General features: G+C 38.4%; 1 protein-coding gene across 2 annotated transcripts in view; it reads right to left on the reverse strand.

Annotated features, from left to right (window-relative positions):
* Positions 1 to 4,037: 4,037 nt before the first annotated feature.
* CDK13 (cyclin dependent kinase 13) overlaps positions 4,038 to 18,060 on the reverse strand; it is a 140,190-nt gene continuing 126,167 nt past the window's right edge. Inside the window, exons 12-14 of one of the 2 annotated variants that reach the window (XM_025379740.1) lie at positions 12,490 to 12,695; positions 7,906 to 8,175; positions 4,038 to 7,050 (exon numbers count right to left, since the gene is read on the reverse strand). In XM_025379740.1, the coding sequence (XP_025235525.1) occupies positions 6,200 to 7,050; positions 7,906 to 8,175; positions 12,490 to 12,695 (1,327 nt within the window). In that variant the 3' untranslated portion in view covers positions 4,038 to 6,199. Of the gene's footprint in view, positions 7,051 to 7,905; positions 8,356 to 12,489; positions 12,696 to 18,060 lie in introns of both variants that reach the window. The other variant, XM_025379739.1, reaches the window with a different exon arrangement.

The raw sequence follows: 18,060 nt of genomic DNA on the forward strand, positions 1-18,060 counted from the left end.
ATATATTGTATATATGCATATATGTATGTATATTATATATTGTATATATAATATATAGCATATACAATAGACATACATAATACACATTTACAATATATACAATATATACATATACACGTATATTATGCATACATATAGTATATATTATGCATACAAAAGTATGTATATGTATATACATAATATTATTAGGATCTGCTGTTAAAGGTTTTTTTCAAACATCTGAATAGTTAATAAAAGACCTGGCTAACATATGAAGTGTTGGACTTCACTAGTAATCCAAGAAATATGAATTAAAACAAGATGAGTTACCACCTGTCTAACAAAGATCTCTAACTTTTAAGTACCCAACATGGCTAAATGAAAAAGTTAAGGAACAGGAATGTGAAATTGGTAAACTTTTCCCTAGAGAGATTTGGATCTAGCAAACATTCTAAAAGTGCATTCCTTATACCAGCAACTCCAAGGAAATTAATTTATGTTTGTGTGTATGTATGTATTTTTGTGGATTTTCATCACATTATTTGTAACAGAAAATTCAAAATATTGTGTCCAGCAATGAGAAATTGTGAAAGTATGGTTCCTCTATAAAGCAATAATTTACAACCATCAAAAAGAGGGTGGGCTGGGCACAGTGGCTCATGTCTTTAATCCCAGCATTCTGGGAAGCCAAGGTAGGAGGACTGCTTGAGGTCAGGAGTTCAAGATCAGCCTGGGCAACACAGGGAGACTCCATCTCTACCAAAAATTTAAAAAATTAGCCAGGCATGGTGGTGCTCATTTGTAGTCCCAGCTACCTGGAAGGCTGAGGCAGGAGGATCACTCAAGCCTAGAAGTTTGAGGCTGCAGTGAGCCATGATCTTGACATTGCATTCCAGACTGCGGGGACACAGTGAGACCTTGTCTCTAAAAAATAAAAAAAACAAGAGGGTAGAATTTAATTGATTGATACCAAGAGATGTTCACAACATATTATTAAATGAAAAAAATCAAATTACAAAGCTATGGGCAGTATGATCCCATTGTTTTAAGAAAAATCAAACAAGATACACATTTAAATACATCCATCAAAGGCAAAATATTAGGTGGTTATCTGGGGTTGTTCTTCTCTGTGTTCCTATTTCCGCATATGTACTAATTAGAAAAAAGGATTCCACATCTTAACCTTTGTCGAAAAAACACGGCACAGTGGATTACAAGTGGTCATCTTTATCAGATAAAAACTTCAAAAAGTCTGTTCTGGATAGAAGCAAAAAGCATACAAGGCTGAAAAATGGCCTGGGAGTGTTATGGCAATTTATTTACAGACTATTGAATGCAGCCTGAAAAAAAATGGTAAAAAACAAATGGTTTATATTAATACATTAGATGTTAACAGTTACAAGACTTAACTTTCAATCGTTCTTGCAAAAGGGTACAATACTTTTACAACAAATTAACTGGGAAAAAACTTAAAAGAGTGATTCTGTATTCACCATAGAGCCTCATTTGAATACAATTAGAAAATTCATTTTTAATTGGACATTTGATAGGCTGAAATGAGTTAAGACCCACAGACTCTGTCAGTCCATAAAATTAAAAGAATAAGTTCTTCCCATTACGATAAAAATTTTCCATTTTCGCTGTCTTCAACTGGATCCCTTGACAGCTTATTATTAATAGCTTTTATTTTTAAGTAGAAACATTTAAGAAATTATCTGGAGAAGCTTTTGGTAAATGGCAAACTATTGCTCCCCTTAAAACACCACTTGAAATTACAAAACCCTGAAAGTATTTCTGTTGATTTTTTAAGAAAAAGTTCCAAATCAATAGGTTTTATTGCATAAAACCTTGAAAGAACTTAAAAGCGAATTATGTTTGCAAGACTACTGATAACCAATCTTCTTTGAACAAATGAAAAATATATACAGGATTTGCCTTTTCAAAGATTATCCATATATGAAACAAACAGCCCCTTCAGGCTCCTAGATTTTGAAAATGTCTTTTTCTATTTTTTTCTAAATAAAAATTGTTTTTTAAGCAGACTTTTTAAAGCCACTTGTGTTAAGCCATTAGTCCAACAGTCTAAATTTAATTATTTTACTGTATCACTGGTCAAGTTATTTTGAAGCAATTTCCCTATTAAAAAGTTAAGTATTTACTGCAGAATTTGGGTATGGCTTAGAGGAACAAGCACAGGCAATCCAGTCGCCAAAGTTTCTGGCAATCCCTTTCTCTAAGCCTTATTTTTCTTAGCTGTAAAGTAAGAAGACTGACCGGATAATTTTAGATTATTGGGACATCTCGTTCAGACTTTTAAAATATCAAAAGGCAGACTGGGCCAAAAAAAAAAAAATCGAAAGGATATTATATCCCAGCTGATCTATGGTCAAAACATGTATTTCAGCTTTTTTTTTTTTTTTTTTTTTTTTTCCGCTGTCTCCTACAGGAAGGATTCAGCTTTTTGGAAAAGAAAGCAAGTCCCCTCCCCCTAAAAAAAGAAAAAATAAAAATAAAAAAGGAAAACAAAAAGCCCTAGGATGAAAAATCATCCCAAATTGGATTAAGCTCAAAGCAAACAGCAAAACCTTAACTCAGAAGTACCAGATTAGATTGTAAACATTTACGTATTCACTTTTCATTTTTCTCAAGAAGCCTTGATATTTCTTACAAATAGGCCATTGCAAACTGACCAGATTCAACTTAAAATTTTATCACTGACTTTCCAGTTGTTTGATTTCTCTCCATAACCATCTCTATCCAAATTTCAAAAAGATACTCAAATTTTCATGCCCTACATTCACTTAAGTACAATTTAGATACAGCTGAGGGTAGCAATACCACTAGCTTCTCCAGACATTTAAAAAATCTTGCTCACTGGCCAGGCACGGTGGCTCACGCCTATAATCCCAGCACTTTGGGAGGCCGAAGAGGGCGGATCACAAGGTCAGGAAATCAAGACTATCCTCGCTAACATGAAGAAACCCCGTCTCTACTAAAAATACAAAAAATTAGCCGGGCGTGGTGGCAGGCGCCTGTAGTCCCAGCTACTCGGGAGGCTGAGGCAGGAGAATGGCGTGAACCCGGGAGGTGGAGCTTGCAGTGAGCCGAGATCACGCCACTGCACTCCAGCCTGGGCGACAGAGCAAGACTCCGTCTCAAAAAAATAAATAAATAAAAAATCCTGTTCACTGTCAGCACACTGGAAGTATGATTTAACACTGTTGATGATTACTGATGTTACCCCAAGGACTAGATTAGTACCTGGCATGTTGTAGGCACTGACTATGTATTTGCTGACTTAATAAAGCTCTGAATCACAGCTAGAATTATTACCTTATTTCACATTCCACAAATGACAACTCCTTAAAATTAGCATTTGAAGGTTTCACAAGTGACTTGCAACTCTCTAACAAATAATGAAGACGTGGGAAACATACTGAGTTGCATGCAGAAAAATCTGCTGTGTCAGTAAACACAAAAGGGAATTTCACATGGAAGAAGATAAATACTTTCTTCTTTTCGTAGGTCAAATCTTTTATATTTTTGTCTTCTTAACTTGAAATCTGACTTACCTGCTTTTTTCCAAAAAATTTAAGCAATATTTTGTGTTCCTTAGATTTCACTCAAATTTTCAGCGATGACTGCTGTTATTGTAACTATAACCTACAGAATTAGTGATTTCCCAACTTTTTTCTATTAATCCAAATTCACTGAATTAAAATATTAAATGCTATGAAGGGAAGCATTAAAATTTTTTACTATCATATTTCATCAATTATAAGACAAATAATCTATATAATAACATGTCTGAATCTGGGATGCAGCTTATAATTGATGACATCTTAGCATTGTTTTGTGGCTTAATTGGCAAACATTTTTTCTTCTAAGTGATATATAAAAGACTGGTATGTCTCACAAGCAATGCTGTCTTAGGATAGTATTAGAAGTTCTAGTTCAAATTTTCAATTTCAAAGCAACAATTTCCCTGTCCTCCCAGCCACTCTCCCAACATAAATATATAACTGAAATGTTTGATTAGAAAAACTATCCAAACACAGTTCAATTTTATATAAAATATTTAATTTTTAAAACACAGGCTATTCATGTCACATAAATATCTTCAATTGTAGGTTAGCTGCTTATGGTCAGCAGAATTATCAAGTGTGACTATTAAGAATAACTTAGATACTGTCACTTATAGGAAAGTCTAAAGCTCTAAGACTCACCATATTAAAATTTCAGATACTTGAATACTGTTGCTATTTTGCTAATTTCAAAATATTTCTTCATTTCCTGCAATGTAGTTTATAAGTTGTTAGTAATCAATATTCAAATAAAAGCAAAATATTTTTTCTTCCATTCATTTCTTTCTCCCAACAATAAAGAGTCCATCAAAAAATAAAATGGTCAACTGATATCAACTGTTTTATAGTAGTAAAATGGTAAATTATCCTCTTTAAAATAATTTTACTGTTATCAAACTACAGGGCTTCCCACATACTGTTTTGAAATGAAGGTTCGTAAGTTAGAGGGCACAGGGTTAACTGGCTTTAGAACTGGAGCAATATACATTCTGTAACAGTTGTTCCAATTTAAGATTCCAATAAAAAAAAATAAGTTACCAGAACAGTTAATGAACAAAATGATTAATTGGCACAACTCTAACTTCCAGTCAATTTTTCCATTTAGTGATAATGGAAACACTGGTTATTTACCTTTGGTTCCTTTCTAGAATAATAATTGTGTGTATATGTGTGAGAGTGTGCACACAGTGAGACTTGACACCATTACAGTTTAAATAAGGACTACTCCATTCTTTGATGCTCTTCATAAAAACAAAAAAAAATGTTGAAATGAACTAAAGTTGTTCCTCTAAGTCTGGCAGAAGTCATAATCAACTACATAGAAGGTGACAGGAAGGAAGATAAAAGTTCTCTCTCATTGCTTTTTCTTTTTGCTTCCATAAACTCAATCTAGGCAATGTTTCTAGTTAACAAGTGAATAGAACTGACTTTCTTAAAATGGCAATTGCATAACTTAAAATATGGTATTTGCCACCCCTCCCCCACGAACTTTAACACATTTATGCAAGTTCTGTTATTAACTCTTGCTTCTATACTATGAACCTCCAATTATCCATGGCAAATGGAAACAGGGATAATATGGCAGCCTGAAAGAAAATAATACTCTAAAATTCTCCTGGAGCTATTACTTTCAACCATTTAAATGACAAAACTTTTTAGAACTTATCAAACAAAAGGTACTGATTGCAGTTCTGCTCCCTTTCTTTGCTCTCACTCCCCTATCAAGAGAAGGTAGTAGTGAAAGGTAACACAGCCCAAAGACAGGCAGAAAAGGAGAAGGTGTGACAGGCAGAGGGAATGGACCTAACCGGAACTGAACAGGCAGCCCCTGAAAACTTGAGAGCTTCCTGCCTTTTTAATGCATTGATTCCCTTTAAAAGATAAATGGGGGTAAAAGTTAACTATTTTTTTTCAGACCTTAAGCTTACCTGTTAAGGCACTTACTTTCCCTCCCCACCCCACCCATAATTTTCATATAAAACCCACTATTTCATTTAAATGCATTTTGCTAGGCTATGATAATCTGCAAAACAAAACAAAAATAACGTTGACCATTTTTTTCTTATAAAACTGTTGCATCAAGAGAAAGGTTGTGTTTTATTTTCTGAAATGAGCACAAAGTACACCTTTCACAATAACACTGAAAGCAGGTGCAAAGACTGACAGTGACCTTTGACTAAAGGTAGCTTTGTAAAAAGAAAAATACCAAATAAATCAGTGCCCTTTCTGATTGTTGTAAAACTGGAGGTGGGGAGGGGCTGTTTGTTACATAAAAGTTGGTCCAAACTTACAAAAAAAGCACAAATGTGCATAGTTCAGAAGATCTGCAAGAGGGCCATAAAAGGCTTATGTCCCTAAAATTAGCATCCACTTAAAACTGCAAGAATACAAAATAAAATTGTTAACTAGAATTTGTGAAGATGTACAATTGATAGATCTAGTTTTTAGAACAGCATGAATTTAAGCAAAGGTTTTTTTTTTTGTCTTTTTAAACTATTGTATGCAAGACCCTTCTCCACATAAAAATAAAGCTGTTGTTGAATTATTATTATTCAAGTCTCTTGGATTGCTGCCTTAAATTGCAGCTAGAAAAGTCTTTCCAGATAAAAATGATGTGCCTGAGGAAAAACAGATACTCAGTATGGTAACCCTCTGCCTCTGCCTCTGCCAGTTGATGTGCTAATATGTCCCCTGTATCCTTGTGAATATCCAGGTCCTTGGGCAGGAGAAGTCCAGGTCTGTCCATGCATGAGGCTGGGGCCACTCGGGTTTTCCTGTAAGTTACCACCATAGTTATAGTTGTGCATCTTTGCTGGCAAAGGATGAGTACTCTCTGGCCCCGTGGAAGGGTCACTGCTGTTTGCCAGGACTGCAATAGGACCATGGCTATATTCAAATCTATGGTCCTTGTCTCCACTAAACAACATGGGACCAGTATTGAGGTAAATGTCTCCAAAACCAGCTACTGAACTGGGAAACGACTCAGAAAAGGCAGAAGGCTGAGGTGGACCACTAGAATGAGATGAAGCAGTACTGTAGTTATCCAAAGACTGAATATCTGAATTTCCAATGAAACTACGTCGTTCTAGTGGTGGAGCAGAACTGCTTCCTAGACCATCATTGCTAACATAAGGAGCAGAAGAGAAAGAAGACGATCCAAAGTTGTCCTTGTAGTCTGAAGTGGACACGTAAGTGTCTCCTGCTTGATAATCAATCCCACCTTCTCTTTTGGGGTCATCCTGGGGCTGATGCTGAGCAAGCAGCTGTAACAGGGCTGCCTTCACTCCGGCATGAGGGTCAGTTAATGAAGAACTGGTGGTGGGTACATGCTGGTTTTCTGTCCGATAATCTAGATCTTCCTCAGTGACTGGTGGTGGTTCAGGAGGCTCAGGAGGTCGTTGGTCAGGAGGCAGAATTCGAGGCCGGTCTGGTTCCGGTGTTAGCTCCAAGATCCTCATATCTTGATGCTGGATGAGGTCATCTTGTCCTAAGTGAAACAGAGCAAAAACAAGGTCAAAAGTTACCATGGAAAACTAAATATTCAAAATACTCAGTGTTTCCTGTAGGTAGTCCTAAAGATGATTAGAAGTTCCATCTCTGCCAAAATGTTAAATGAAAAAAGCAAAAGGTTTACCAGTACTATGGTAACTGGTAAATTTTACTGTATGTGACTTCTCTTTAAAAAAAAATTTTGTGTGTGACATGGTCTCACTGTCACCCAGACTGGAGTGCAGTGGAGTGACCACAGCTCACTGCAGCCTTGACCTCCTGGGCTCAAGTGATCCACTCACCTCAGCCTTCCAAGTAGCTGGAACCACAGGCATGTGCCACCATGTCCAGTTAATTAAAAAAGTGTTTTTAGAGACAGGGTCTCACTATGTTGCCCAGATAGGTATTGAATTCCTGGGTTCAGGCAATCTTCCCACTTCAGCTTCTCAAAGTGCTGGGATTACAGGTGTAAGCCACTGCACCCAGCTATAATTGGCTGGGTGCATAATTCACTTATACTTCATTGCTTAAGGAACAAAAGCTACTGTATACATAAATTATGCCTTAGTCAAGTATCCTTTTGTATTTGGAGTTAAATATTATTTCTTAACCATAGGTTTACCTTAGAAATTTCTTTACCATTCATAATGAGTTCTATCTCACATAGATAATTTGTTAAAGAATCCATTCCTGGAAGTAAACAGACTAAAAAACGAACCTATTGCCAGTAACCTGAGATTTTTCAGGACAGCTTTTAGCAATGTCACTGAACTATACACATTATAAATAGTCAGCAACACTGAGTAGACAATTTAATGCAGCCGTGTTAGTGGTCTGGTATTTGCACACTTACCCGACACCGGAGTGCTAGGTTCTGGAGGTGGCCTGAGTTGTAATGATGCTTCATGTCCCGATCCATTTTCCCTCTCTTCTAGTAGCACATCTTTCTGCTTTGACTGCTGAGCCTTTATTAACTGAGTCAACAGAACTGCAAATGCACTCTGCACAGCCGCCTGGGCAGCATCAGTCTCCACTTTAGGCTGGATGGTCTGAGAAGGCTGAATTCCTCCCAACGGTTTCGAAGACTCCTGTTGTGGTGTTGATGGATCTGTCTGTTTTTCACCTGTTGCCAAAATTCCAGCAGGAAGGTTTATTTTATTTAGCTGCTGTTGAGTCTCAGAGTTTACCTTAATGTTCAACACTTGGACAAAATCAGCCATATTAACACTTGTTTTAGATTGTAGTAGGTTTAGGAGAATTGCCAATTCACTGTGGTTTAAGTGCTGTCCAGGGCCTGTTTTTACTAAAGACAAAATTATATTAATTAGAACTGCCATAATTCACAGCTCCTCCCACCCCCACACCAAAATGGCTCTGTATTACCATATGAAAATGTATATTTGAGGGACAGTATTTAAGAAATATTGTAAAAAGAGAACCTCAAGTCTAGTTAAATATGTACATTTAAAATGTACCTGTACATAAAAAGAACTGCAGTCAATGTTGAATCTTTAGGGGTAAATACTTCAAAAGGAAAATCAAGACCACTACTAAAAACTCATGTTATGGATTTAACCAGGAAACAGCACATTGTGAATGGGAAATGAATAATGATAATGATAACAGCTAAGGGAGTGTCACGTACCTTCAAAACATTTAATATCCTTTATTCCTTACAAAAACCTTATAAGGCAGACTATTATTAACCTCCTTTTACTGAGAAGAAACTGACACCGAAAGAGACCGAGCAACTTGCCCAAGGTCAAATATTCTGTAAGTGGCAGAGGTGAGATCTGAATCCAGATATTCTGATTCCAGAATCTGAGCTCCTAACTACACCATACTTTCTCTAAAATAAAGTTTATTATGCAAAATCTAAGGTTATCTTTGCACTATATTGAAACTATGACGTTTTGCAGATTCTGATAAAATGCCTGTGTTTCTATTCAAATTACCTTTTTTTTGTAAGCAACTTTGGATAAGTTAGGAATGCCTACAGAAACATGTTTATTATTAATATATGCATATGATAGTATTAACTCATCACCAGTAATAGCGATTCAGTTGTTTTTCCAACTTTCAGTTTAGACTTGGGATAATTTACACAGGTCCTCCTTCAAGCAAGCTTATCTTAATCATACATAATGACAAGACTCAAATGCATATAATACCATATATGGTAACTATAAGACTGCAATGGTAAGAAATTCCCATAATCACAGCTGACAGATTGATAGAAGAGCAACTCTAAGATGATGAAAAACTGATGTTTAATGCTTTTATATTCTCTCTATATATTTTGAGATACTTCTGCAAGTTATTCTTATGACCCGTGAGCATGCTTGTATGCTACATATCAAAAGTCATTTTTCCTTATTTTCATTTCCCTATTAGCACAGGTAGTCTCTCCATGTGAATTCAGGGATGTGGTCTTTAATTGAGGTGCCTCTTTTGCTGAAGGGGCGTTTCTTATTTCAGCACACTTACTGATGACGGAGAAGAAAATGACTCAGAGGATTCATCTTTTTTTCAAAAAAACAGAATTCTCACTGGTTTTTTTTGAGACGGAGTCTTGCTCTGTTGCCCAGATTGGAGTGCAGTGGCGTGATATGTAACCTCTGCTTCCCAGGTTCAAGCAATTCTCCTGCCTCAACCCCTGCTAGTAGCTGGGATTACAGGCGTGTGCCACCATGCCTGGCTAATTGTTTTATTTTTAGTATAGACAGGGTTTCACCATGTTAGCCAGACTGGTCTTGAACTCCTGACCTCAGGTGATCCACCCACCTCGGCCTCCCAAAGTGCTGGGATTGCAGGCGTAAGCCACCATGCCCAGCCTGGAATTCTCACTTCTTAATCAGAATACTGATTTTTTTCTTTTCTCTTTTGATTTTTTTAGACAGGGTCTCACTTTATCATCCAGGCCAGAGTGCCAGTGGTGCAATCTCAGCTCACTGCAGCCTCGACCTCCTAGGCTCAAGCAATCTTCCTGCTTCAGTCCCCCAAGTAACTGGGAATATAGGCCCGACTAATTTTTGTATTTTTTGTAGAGACAGGGTTTTGCCACGTTACCTAGGCTGGTCTCGAAATCCTGAACATAAGCTACCAGCCCGCCCCAGCCTCCCAAAGTGCTGGGATTACAGGCATGAGCCACCGCACCCAGCTATTTATAGATAACTTGAAGTCAGGATTCCAGACCAGCCTGGCCAACGTGGCAAAACCTCATCTCTACTAAAAATACAAAAATTAGCCGAGTGTGATGGCACATGCCTGTAATCCCAGCTACTCTGGAGGCTGAGGCAGGAGAATCACTTGAACCTGGGAGGCGGAGATTGCAGGGAGCTGAGATTGTGTCACTGTACTCCAGCCTGGGCAACAGAGACTCTGTCTCAAAAAAAAAAAAAAAATTAAAGTTAAAAAAGGAAAATAAAAAATAAAACTCTCCAACATTAAAACAGGGTTGTAAAGTAAGTTAGAGCAAATTAACAACAAAACGAGCCCAGAAGGGGCAATTCATTTTTTACCAGCTAAAATGAGTAAACTAACAACCCTCTGTTGTACTAGGTTTAGTAGAGTTTAAGACATCAGTTCCATGAAGAGGACCACAAATAAAGACCTGAGAGTCTTGCTAAATATGACAACTGTTGCCTGGGAAAACTGATCACCATCCAAAATTTCTGTTATTGCCATTTCACATCCTTTTGTTAGCAGGACAAATATTTTAATGTATAAGGGGAATTCACTATTTCAAGAAATAATACTTTTGAACAACAAATAATTGCTTTTGGTATTCATAGAATGAGTACTTTAAGTATGCAGTCAAACCAAGGTCAAGTAGAAGCTTGTAGACTACATCAGCAAGCATTAATGGTTATCTTTCTAAAGCTTTCTCAGTTAATCTATATTTATCTTCAACCACCAAAAGTTCAGTCTGATCCACAATCTGTTTTAATCAACTAACTGATCAATCAACATATACTCATCTCTTAAGAAGTGCTAGTCTATTTTTTCATGTTTAATAAGCCACCACCTACACACACACACACACACACACACACACACACACACATACACACACACCTCTCTCTATTTGATATCAGTCTCTGTTTTCATACAACTGAAACTAAAGATGAGTGCTTCTGGATGCTTTAGGCAAAATGAGGGAGTGGAGGTCCTTTTAAAAAAGTTGTTAAATGATTTTAACACTCTTGACAACATTAAAGAGGCAGACTTTGCATCAAAAAACTTACTCTATGACAGATTGAGTCAGAGGAAGAAATTTAAGTTTCCCTAAAATAACTAGATATAAGATACCCTTTTTTTTTTTTTTTTTTGGAGACAGTCTCGCTGTCACCCAGGCTGGAGTGCAGTGGTGCAATCTTGGCTCACTGCAACATCTGCCTCCCGGGTTCAAGCAATTCTCATGCCTGAGCCTCCTGAGTAGCTGGGATTACAGGCATGTGCCACCATGCCCAGCTAATTTTTTTTTTTTTTTGTATTTTCAGTAGAGACAGAATTTCAGGAAGTTGTCTGGGCTGGTCTCGAACTCATGGACTCAAGTGGTCTGCCCATCATGGCCTCCCAAAGAGTTGGGATTACAGACAGACGTGAGCCACCATGCCTGGCCTTCCCTTCTCATATTTTACTTTGGGCAAAATATCAGATTCACATACATAAATATATAAATATATTGAGATGGAGTCTCGCTCCTGTCGTGCAGGCTGGAGTACAGTGGCGCAATCTCGGCTCACTGCAACCTCTACCTCCCAGGTTCAAGCGATTCTTCTTCCTCAGCATCTGCGTAGCTGGGATTACAGGTGTATGCTACCATGCCCGGCTAATTTTTGAACTTTTAGTAGAGACGGGGTTTCGCCATGTTGGCCAGGCTGGTCTCAAACTCCTGATCTCAGGTGATCCATCTGCCTTGGCCTCCCAAAGTGCTAGGATTATAGGCATGAGCCAACATGCCTGGCCCCAATCTTTAAGATTCTTTAATATAACCAGAGAAATGATAACATTAGGAGTGACATGGGGTCACTATGGTATGAAAGAGCTCTCATTATGATTTTTAGCTCTCTTCTTCTACCTTTCTTCCTACTCCTTAAGCATCTGTAGACACTGAATGCGGAGCCTCACTGAGAGCAGTGTCAGTAAAAGACTTACTGACTCCTGCACCTTTAAGAGCAAAAAGGAAATACAGAAATCCGAGGACTTGCCAGTCAGGTAATTTGATGCTTCTTTTATAAGTTACCTTAAGATTACTTAAAATTGTGGTGCCAATAGCAAGGAAACTTCTATACTGGCACAAAGAAATGTCTAGTTCAGCGAATAAATGTTAATTTTCATCGTTAGCCACAAGATGCTTTAACACTAGAGCAGTATGATCAGCATTAACTGCAAAACAATGTGAAGAAAACCAACCCATGGAAGCATTACTGACCAGGTGCCACATTTGAGTTGCCCTGAGATTTCAGCTGTGAAGATGGCAGCACACCCTGGGGTGTGTTGGTTCTGCTGTCATCCAAGCCCAGAGACAAGTCCTTCCTAGGGGCTTTAATTGTGGAAACATCATCGGTCATGCCCATCTGCTTCTGTCTTCTTCGCTTTTTACTCCATAACTCATGACAATCTTGCCATAAAGGAAGACTGAAAAAAAAAAAAAGGAATTAAATTGTAAATGGCATTTCTTAACAAAAAATGCTAGTTACTATGTAGCACCAAAGTTATGCCCCCACCCCAAATAGTTCTTGAAGATTTCATAGAATGGCTCTGTAAAACTCCTCCAATAAAAATCATCCTTATTGTCCCACTTACTTCAGGGCTTGCTTTGTTTTTACAGGTAAACTATTTTTCTTTGGCTTTTGAATAATCAATAAATAATCATTTATCAAAATTATGAATGAAGAATATATATTCATAAAAATAGGCTACTATGCCAGGCATGCCTGTAATCCCAGCACTTTGGGAGGCCAACACAGGTGGATCATCTGAGGTCAGGAGTTTGAGACCAGCCTGGCCAACATGGCAAAACCCTGTCTCTACTAAAAATACAAAAATTAGCCAGGCATGGTGGCGGGCACCTGTAAATCCCAGCTACTCAGGAGTATGAGGCAGGAGAATTGCTTGAACCCAGAAGATGGAGGTTGCAGTGAGCCGAGATTGTGCCACTGCGCTCCAGCCTGAGCAACAAGACTGAAACTCTGTCTCAAAAAAAAAAAAAAAAGCCTACTATCACTGTTGGTGCAACCTTTCAAAGTCAGTTCTTATGATAGTACATCATACACTGAATAAGACATGAAAAAGAAGGCAGAAAAAATATTCCACTTCCAGCCAAGCACAGAGGCTCACGCCTATAATCCCAGCGCTTAGGGAGGCCAAAACAGGAGGATTGCTTGAGCCCAGGAGTTCAAGACCAGCCTGGGCAACATGGAAAAACCCTGTCTTTGCCAAAAATACAAAAATTAGTTGAGCATGGTGTTGTGCACCTGCAGTCCCAGCTACTTGGGAGGCTGAGGTGGGAGGATAGCTTGAGCCCGGGTGGTGGAGGTTGCAGTGAGCTGAGATCATGTAACTGCACTCCAGCCTAGGCGACAGAGCCAGGCCTTGTCACACAAAACAGAAAAATATGCCATTTGCAGAAACTAGATATGGGATAAAAAAATAGTAAAGGGCCAGGCGCAGTGGCTCATGCCTGTAATCCCGGCACTTTGGGAGGCCAAGGTGGGTGGATCACTTGAGCTCAGGAGTTCACCAGACTGGGCAACATGGTGAAACCCTGTCTCTACAAAAAAATTAGCCAGGCGTGGTGGCACATGTCTGTAGTCCCAGCTACCTGGGATGCTGAGGTGGGAGGATGGCTTCAGTCTGGGAGGCAGAGGCTGCAGAGAGCCAAGATCATGCCACTGCACTCTGGCCTGGGTGACAGAGCCAGACCCCATCTCAAAAAAAAAGAAAGAAAAAGAAAAAAAAAAGGAAGGCTAGAACATAACATTTGTGAAGAACTTTACAGTAAAAGCTTACTTTTTACTAACTTGCTTGTCTAGCCAAATGCTCTAGAATTAAACTGATGCTACAGACAAGTTTTCAAAATAGGTAATCCAGGTATAGAGTGGCTCATCATTTATCAACAGAGTTGTGAATAACAACTACCAAAACTGCCCACAATTCCTAGTCAATTCTATCTTAAAATAACTTCATACAACTGATAACACGAGATAATAACTTTTGCTTAAAGATACAAATATTTGATTTATAAATGCTTTCTTCTTAACCTAATAAAGTATTTAATGGAATGTTACTGTTGTATCTATTTTAAAGATGAGAAACTTGATGCTTAGAAAGGTGAATAAACTTGCCCAGAATATCTACAAATTCCCTTAAGCAACCCCACCTAGTGATATATACCTATAGTCCTCAACCTGGATCTGTTTACCTCTAGGAGGTACATGAAGACTCTCCAAGGAGGTACACCTGGAATTTTTTTTAAAGGAATTTCCATATCCATGTCTGCTTTCCTAAGATTGAGCTTTGAGGATGGCCTGCCTGTTTAAGCAAGTTCTTCTTTCACATCTACTCTTTCACAATTACTCATGTTATAAAATAAAGGCAGATGCAATAACATGGCTGAATCTTAGCAATATAATATTAGTTTAAAAAGTCATTCCCAAAATATTACAAACAGCCTGATGTGCTTTTATAAAATTAACAACTAAAATTTAAAAATATAACCTTTTATGAGTACATATAGATGGCAACAAAAAGTATATACAAAAGAAAACAGGGATGATGGTTACCTCAGGTGGAGGAAGGCAAGGGGATAGGTTGGTGGGGGTAGGGATAATATGAGTAAAGTATGTTATTTACAGGGTTCTAGCTTTTGTCTGGTAGGTTCATGGCTGCTTATTAACATTATTTAAAATAACTAAAGTAACTAAAATAAATAAAAGAGAGCCATGCATGGACCAATGATGAGTGACACAAGGATTATGATTAAACCAAGTCTATGCACCTGAGGTCCAAAAACAAAACAAAGGCATACCTCTCAGCCATCTTACTATGATGCATTGCCTCAGCGTGTAAAAACCTCCTGGAGTAACAAACAAAGGGACAATTTGAAATATCGATATTGGGAAGCTTTCAGGCATCATAAACCCGCCAAAGAATTTCCTTTCTAAGTGTGTGTATGATATGATGTGGGCCTCAGTCTCTGTTGGAATATCTCAAATTCAGATATACTGTAGTACTGCAGAGTGGGGTAACTGGAGTGATTCCACCTTTCCATCCTGAAGCTCAGGGAATGCATTGCTCTTGAAGGACAGCCCCATGAGAGCAAAGCAAAGTAATCCATCAAAAAGGGCTTTTGTTCCCTCCCACAATTTAAAAGTAAGAGATTCTTTTCTTTCCTTTTTTTTTAGATGGAGTCTTGCTCTCTTGCTCTGTCACTCAGGCTGGAGTGCAGTGGTGCTATCCTGACTCACTGCAACCTACGCCTCCGAGGTTCAAGCAATTCTGCTGCCTCAGGCTCCCTAGTAGCTGGAATTACAGGCACACGCCACCATGCCTGGCTAATTTTTGCATTTTTAGTAGAGATGGGGTTTCTCCATGTTGTCTAGGCTGGTCACGAACTCCTGCCTGACCTCAGGTGATCTGCCAGCCTTGGCCTCCCAAAGTGCTGGGATTACAGGCGTGAGCTACGGTATCTGGCCCCCTTAAAAGTAAGAGATTCTTTATGGATGATCTCAACACTCATCTCTAGGAAAAATAAACTTTACCCAACAAATAGCTAAAATAGTACAGGTTACTGATGCCAGTGCTTTCAGATGGATCAGGAATGTTTTCCAGATAACCAAACTTTTATTTGCTTTCTTGAAGGTTCAAATGCCAGCTCAGTCACTTACTTGATGTGTCTTAGGCAAATAACTGGACTGGACCTCTGTGCCTATTCTCCTTGTCTTTAAAAATAGGATTAACAATACTATCTACCTCATAGGGTAGAGGTACTGTATGTTAACATGTGCAAGCTCTTCAGCAGTGCCTCTTACAAGGTAGGCAATGTATTAATTCATGTTTGATATCACTGATCATTCAATTAGTAGTTTACAACTATTTCCATCAAATCATATCATGAAATATCCTAATGGCAATTGATATTTTGTCTTATAAATGGCTTAATGCTTTTTACTTGCTGTTAAAGAAAGCTTACAGGCTGGCTGCTAGTCTAATTCACTTTCTAGCTATATATACTTTATGTTTGACAGGGCATCTAATACAATTAATGGACTTATTTCTGACTTTTTGTTTATTTTTGAGACAGAGTTTCACTCTTGTCACCCAGGGTGGAGTGCAACGGCATGATCTCAGCTCATTGCAACCTCCGCCTCCCAGGTTCAAGCAATTCTTGTACGTCAGCCTCTCAAGTAGCTGGGATTACAGGCATGTGCCACCATACCCAACTAATTTTGTATTTTTAGTAGAGATGGGGTTTCACCATGTTGGCCAGGCTAGTTTCAAACTCCTAACCTCAGGTGATCATCCTGCCTTGGCCTCCCAAAGTGCTGGGATTACAGGCGTGAGCCACCACACCTGGCCTTTTTTTTCTGACACATGATCTCATTCTGTTGCCCAAGCTGGAGTGCAGCGACTCGATCTTGGCTCACTGCAACCTCCGCCTCAGCCCACAATTCTCATGCCTCAGTCTAGGTAACTGTGAACACAGGCATGTACCACCACACCTGGCTAATTTTTGTGGTTTTTTGTGTGTGTATGTGTTTTTTGAGACAGAGTCTCAGTCTGTCACCAGGCTAGAGTGCAGTGATGCAATCTCAGCTCACTACAACCTCCACCTCCTGGGTTCAAGCAATTCTCCTGCCTCAGCCTCCCGAGCAGCTGGGACTACAGGCCCACGCCACCACACCCAGCTAATTTTTTTGTATTTTTAGTAGAGATGGGGTTTCACCATGTTGGCCAGGATGGTCTCGATCTCTTGACCTTGTGATCTGCCCGCCTCGGCCTCCCATAGTGCTGGGATTACACGTGTGAGCCACTGTGCCTGGCCTAATTTTTGTATTTTTACTAGAGACGGGGTTTCACCATGTTGGCCAGGCTGGTCTTGAACTCCTGACCTCAGGTGATCCGTCTGCCTCGGCCTCCCAAAGTGCTGGAATTACAAGCATGAGCCACCTCCACCGTGTCCGGCCTATTTCCGATTTGTAAATACCCCACTCTCTCATTTGATTATTCCTAAAAATTGATCAAAAGAGTTTGATACATCTTCCAACTTTCTAAAGGAATACCATGTATTTCTTCATAGTCCTTACCTCATAAATAATTTATAATTTTAACTACTTATTACATCATATTGCAAAATAGTGAGAGACATTATATTGTTTATAAAATGTTTTTATTTAAATATTGGATCAATCTGATAATCTTTACCTGACTGCTTTAGTAATGTATCTAGCAGGATTCATTCCATAATGTGTTACAGATAGCTTACAGAATGTTCCTCGAATGTGTTTTAACATGTTTGTTTTTAATGAAAAAATGCAGTCAGGTGTGTTCTGATAAAATTAAGTCTGATTTGGGTAATTTGCTCTACAATAAGGACACAGTTTATGATTAGGTTATAAAGTCGGCATTTCCCATAAATTGAGTCGGATAAACCTATAGTTCCAAGGTTCTGGCAAAATACTTAAAAAACATAATTAAGAAACAATTTAAAAAATGGATTGGCAAAGTAGCACTGATAATACATGCTGATTTCCTAAACTTTTCTAGGTATACTGGATTAAATGTGCTATGAAAAGAAAAAGTAACAAGTACTAGAAAATGTCATTTCATAAGTATTGGTAAGACAACTGAAAAGGCAAATAATTACTAGATAAGAAATCCTTCTTTAGATCATGTGATCTCTAATCCTTCATCTTTTTTTTTTTTTTTTTTTTTTTTTTGTAAAAACAGGGTCTCCTTATGTTGCCCAGGTAGGTCTCAAACTCCTGGCTTCAAGCAATCC

Source organism: Theropithecus gelada, chromosome 3 (assembly GCF_003255815.1).
Source record: "Theropithecus gelada isolate Dixy chromosome 3, Tgel_1.0, whole genome shotgun sequence".
NCBI classification, from domain to species: domain Eukaryota; kingdom Metazoa; phylum Chordata; class Mammalia; order Primates; family Cercopithecidae; genus Theropithecus; species Theropithecus gelada.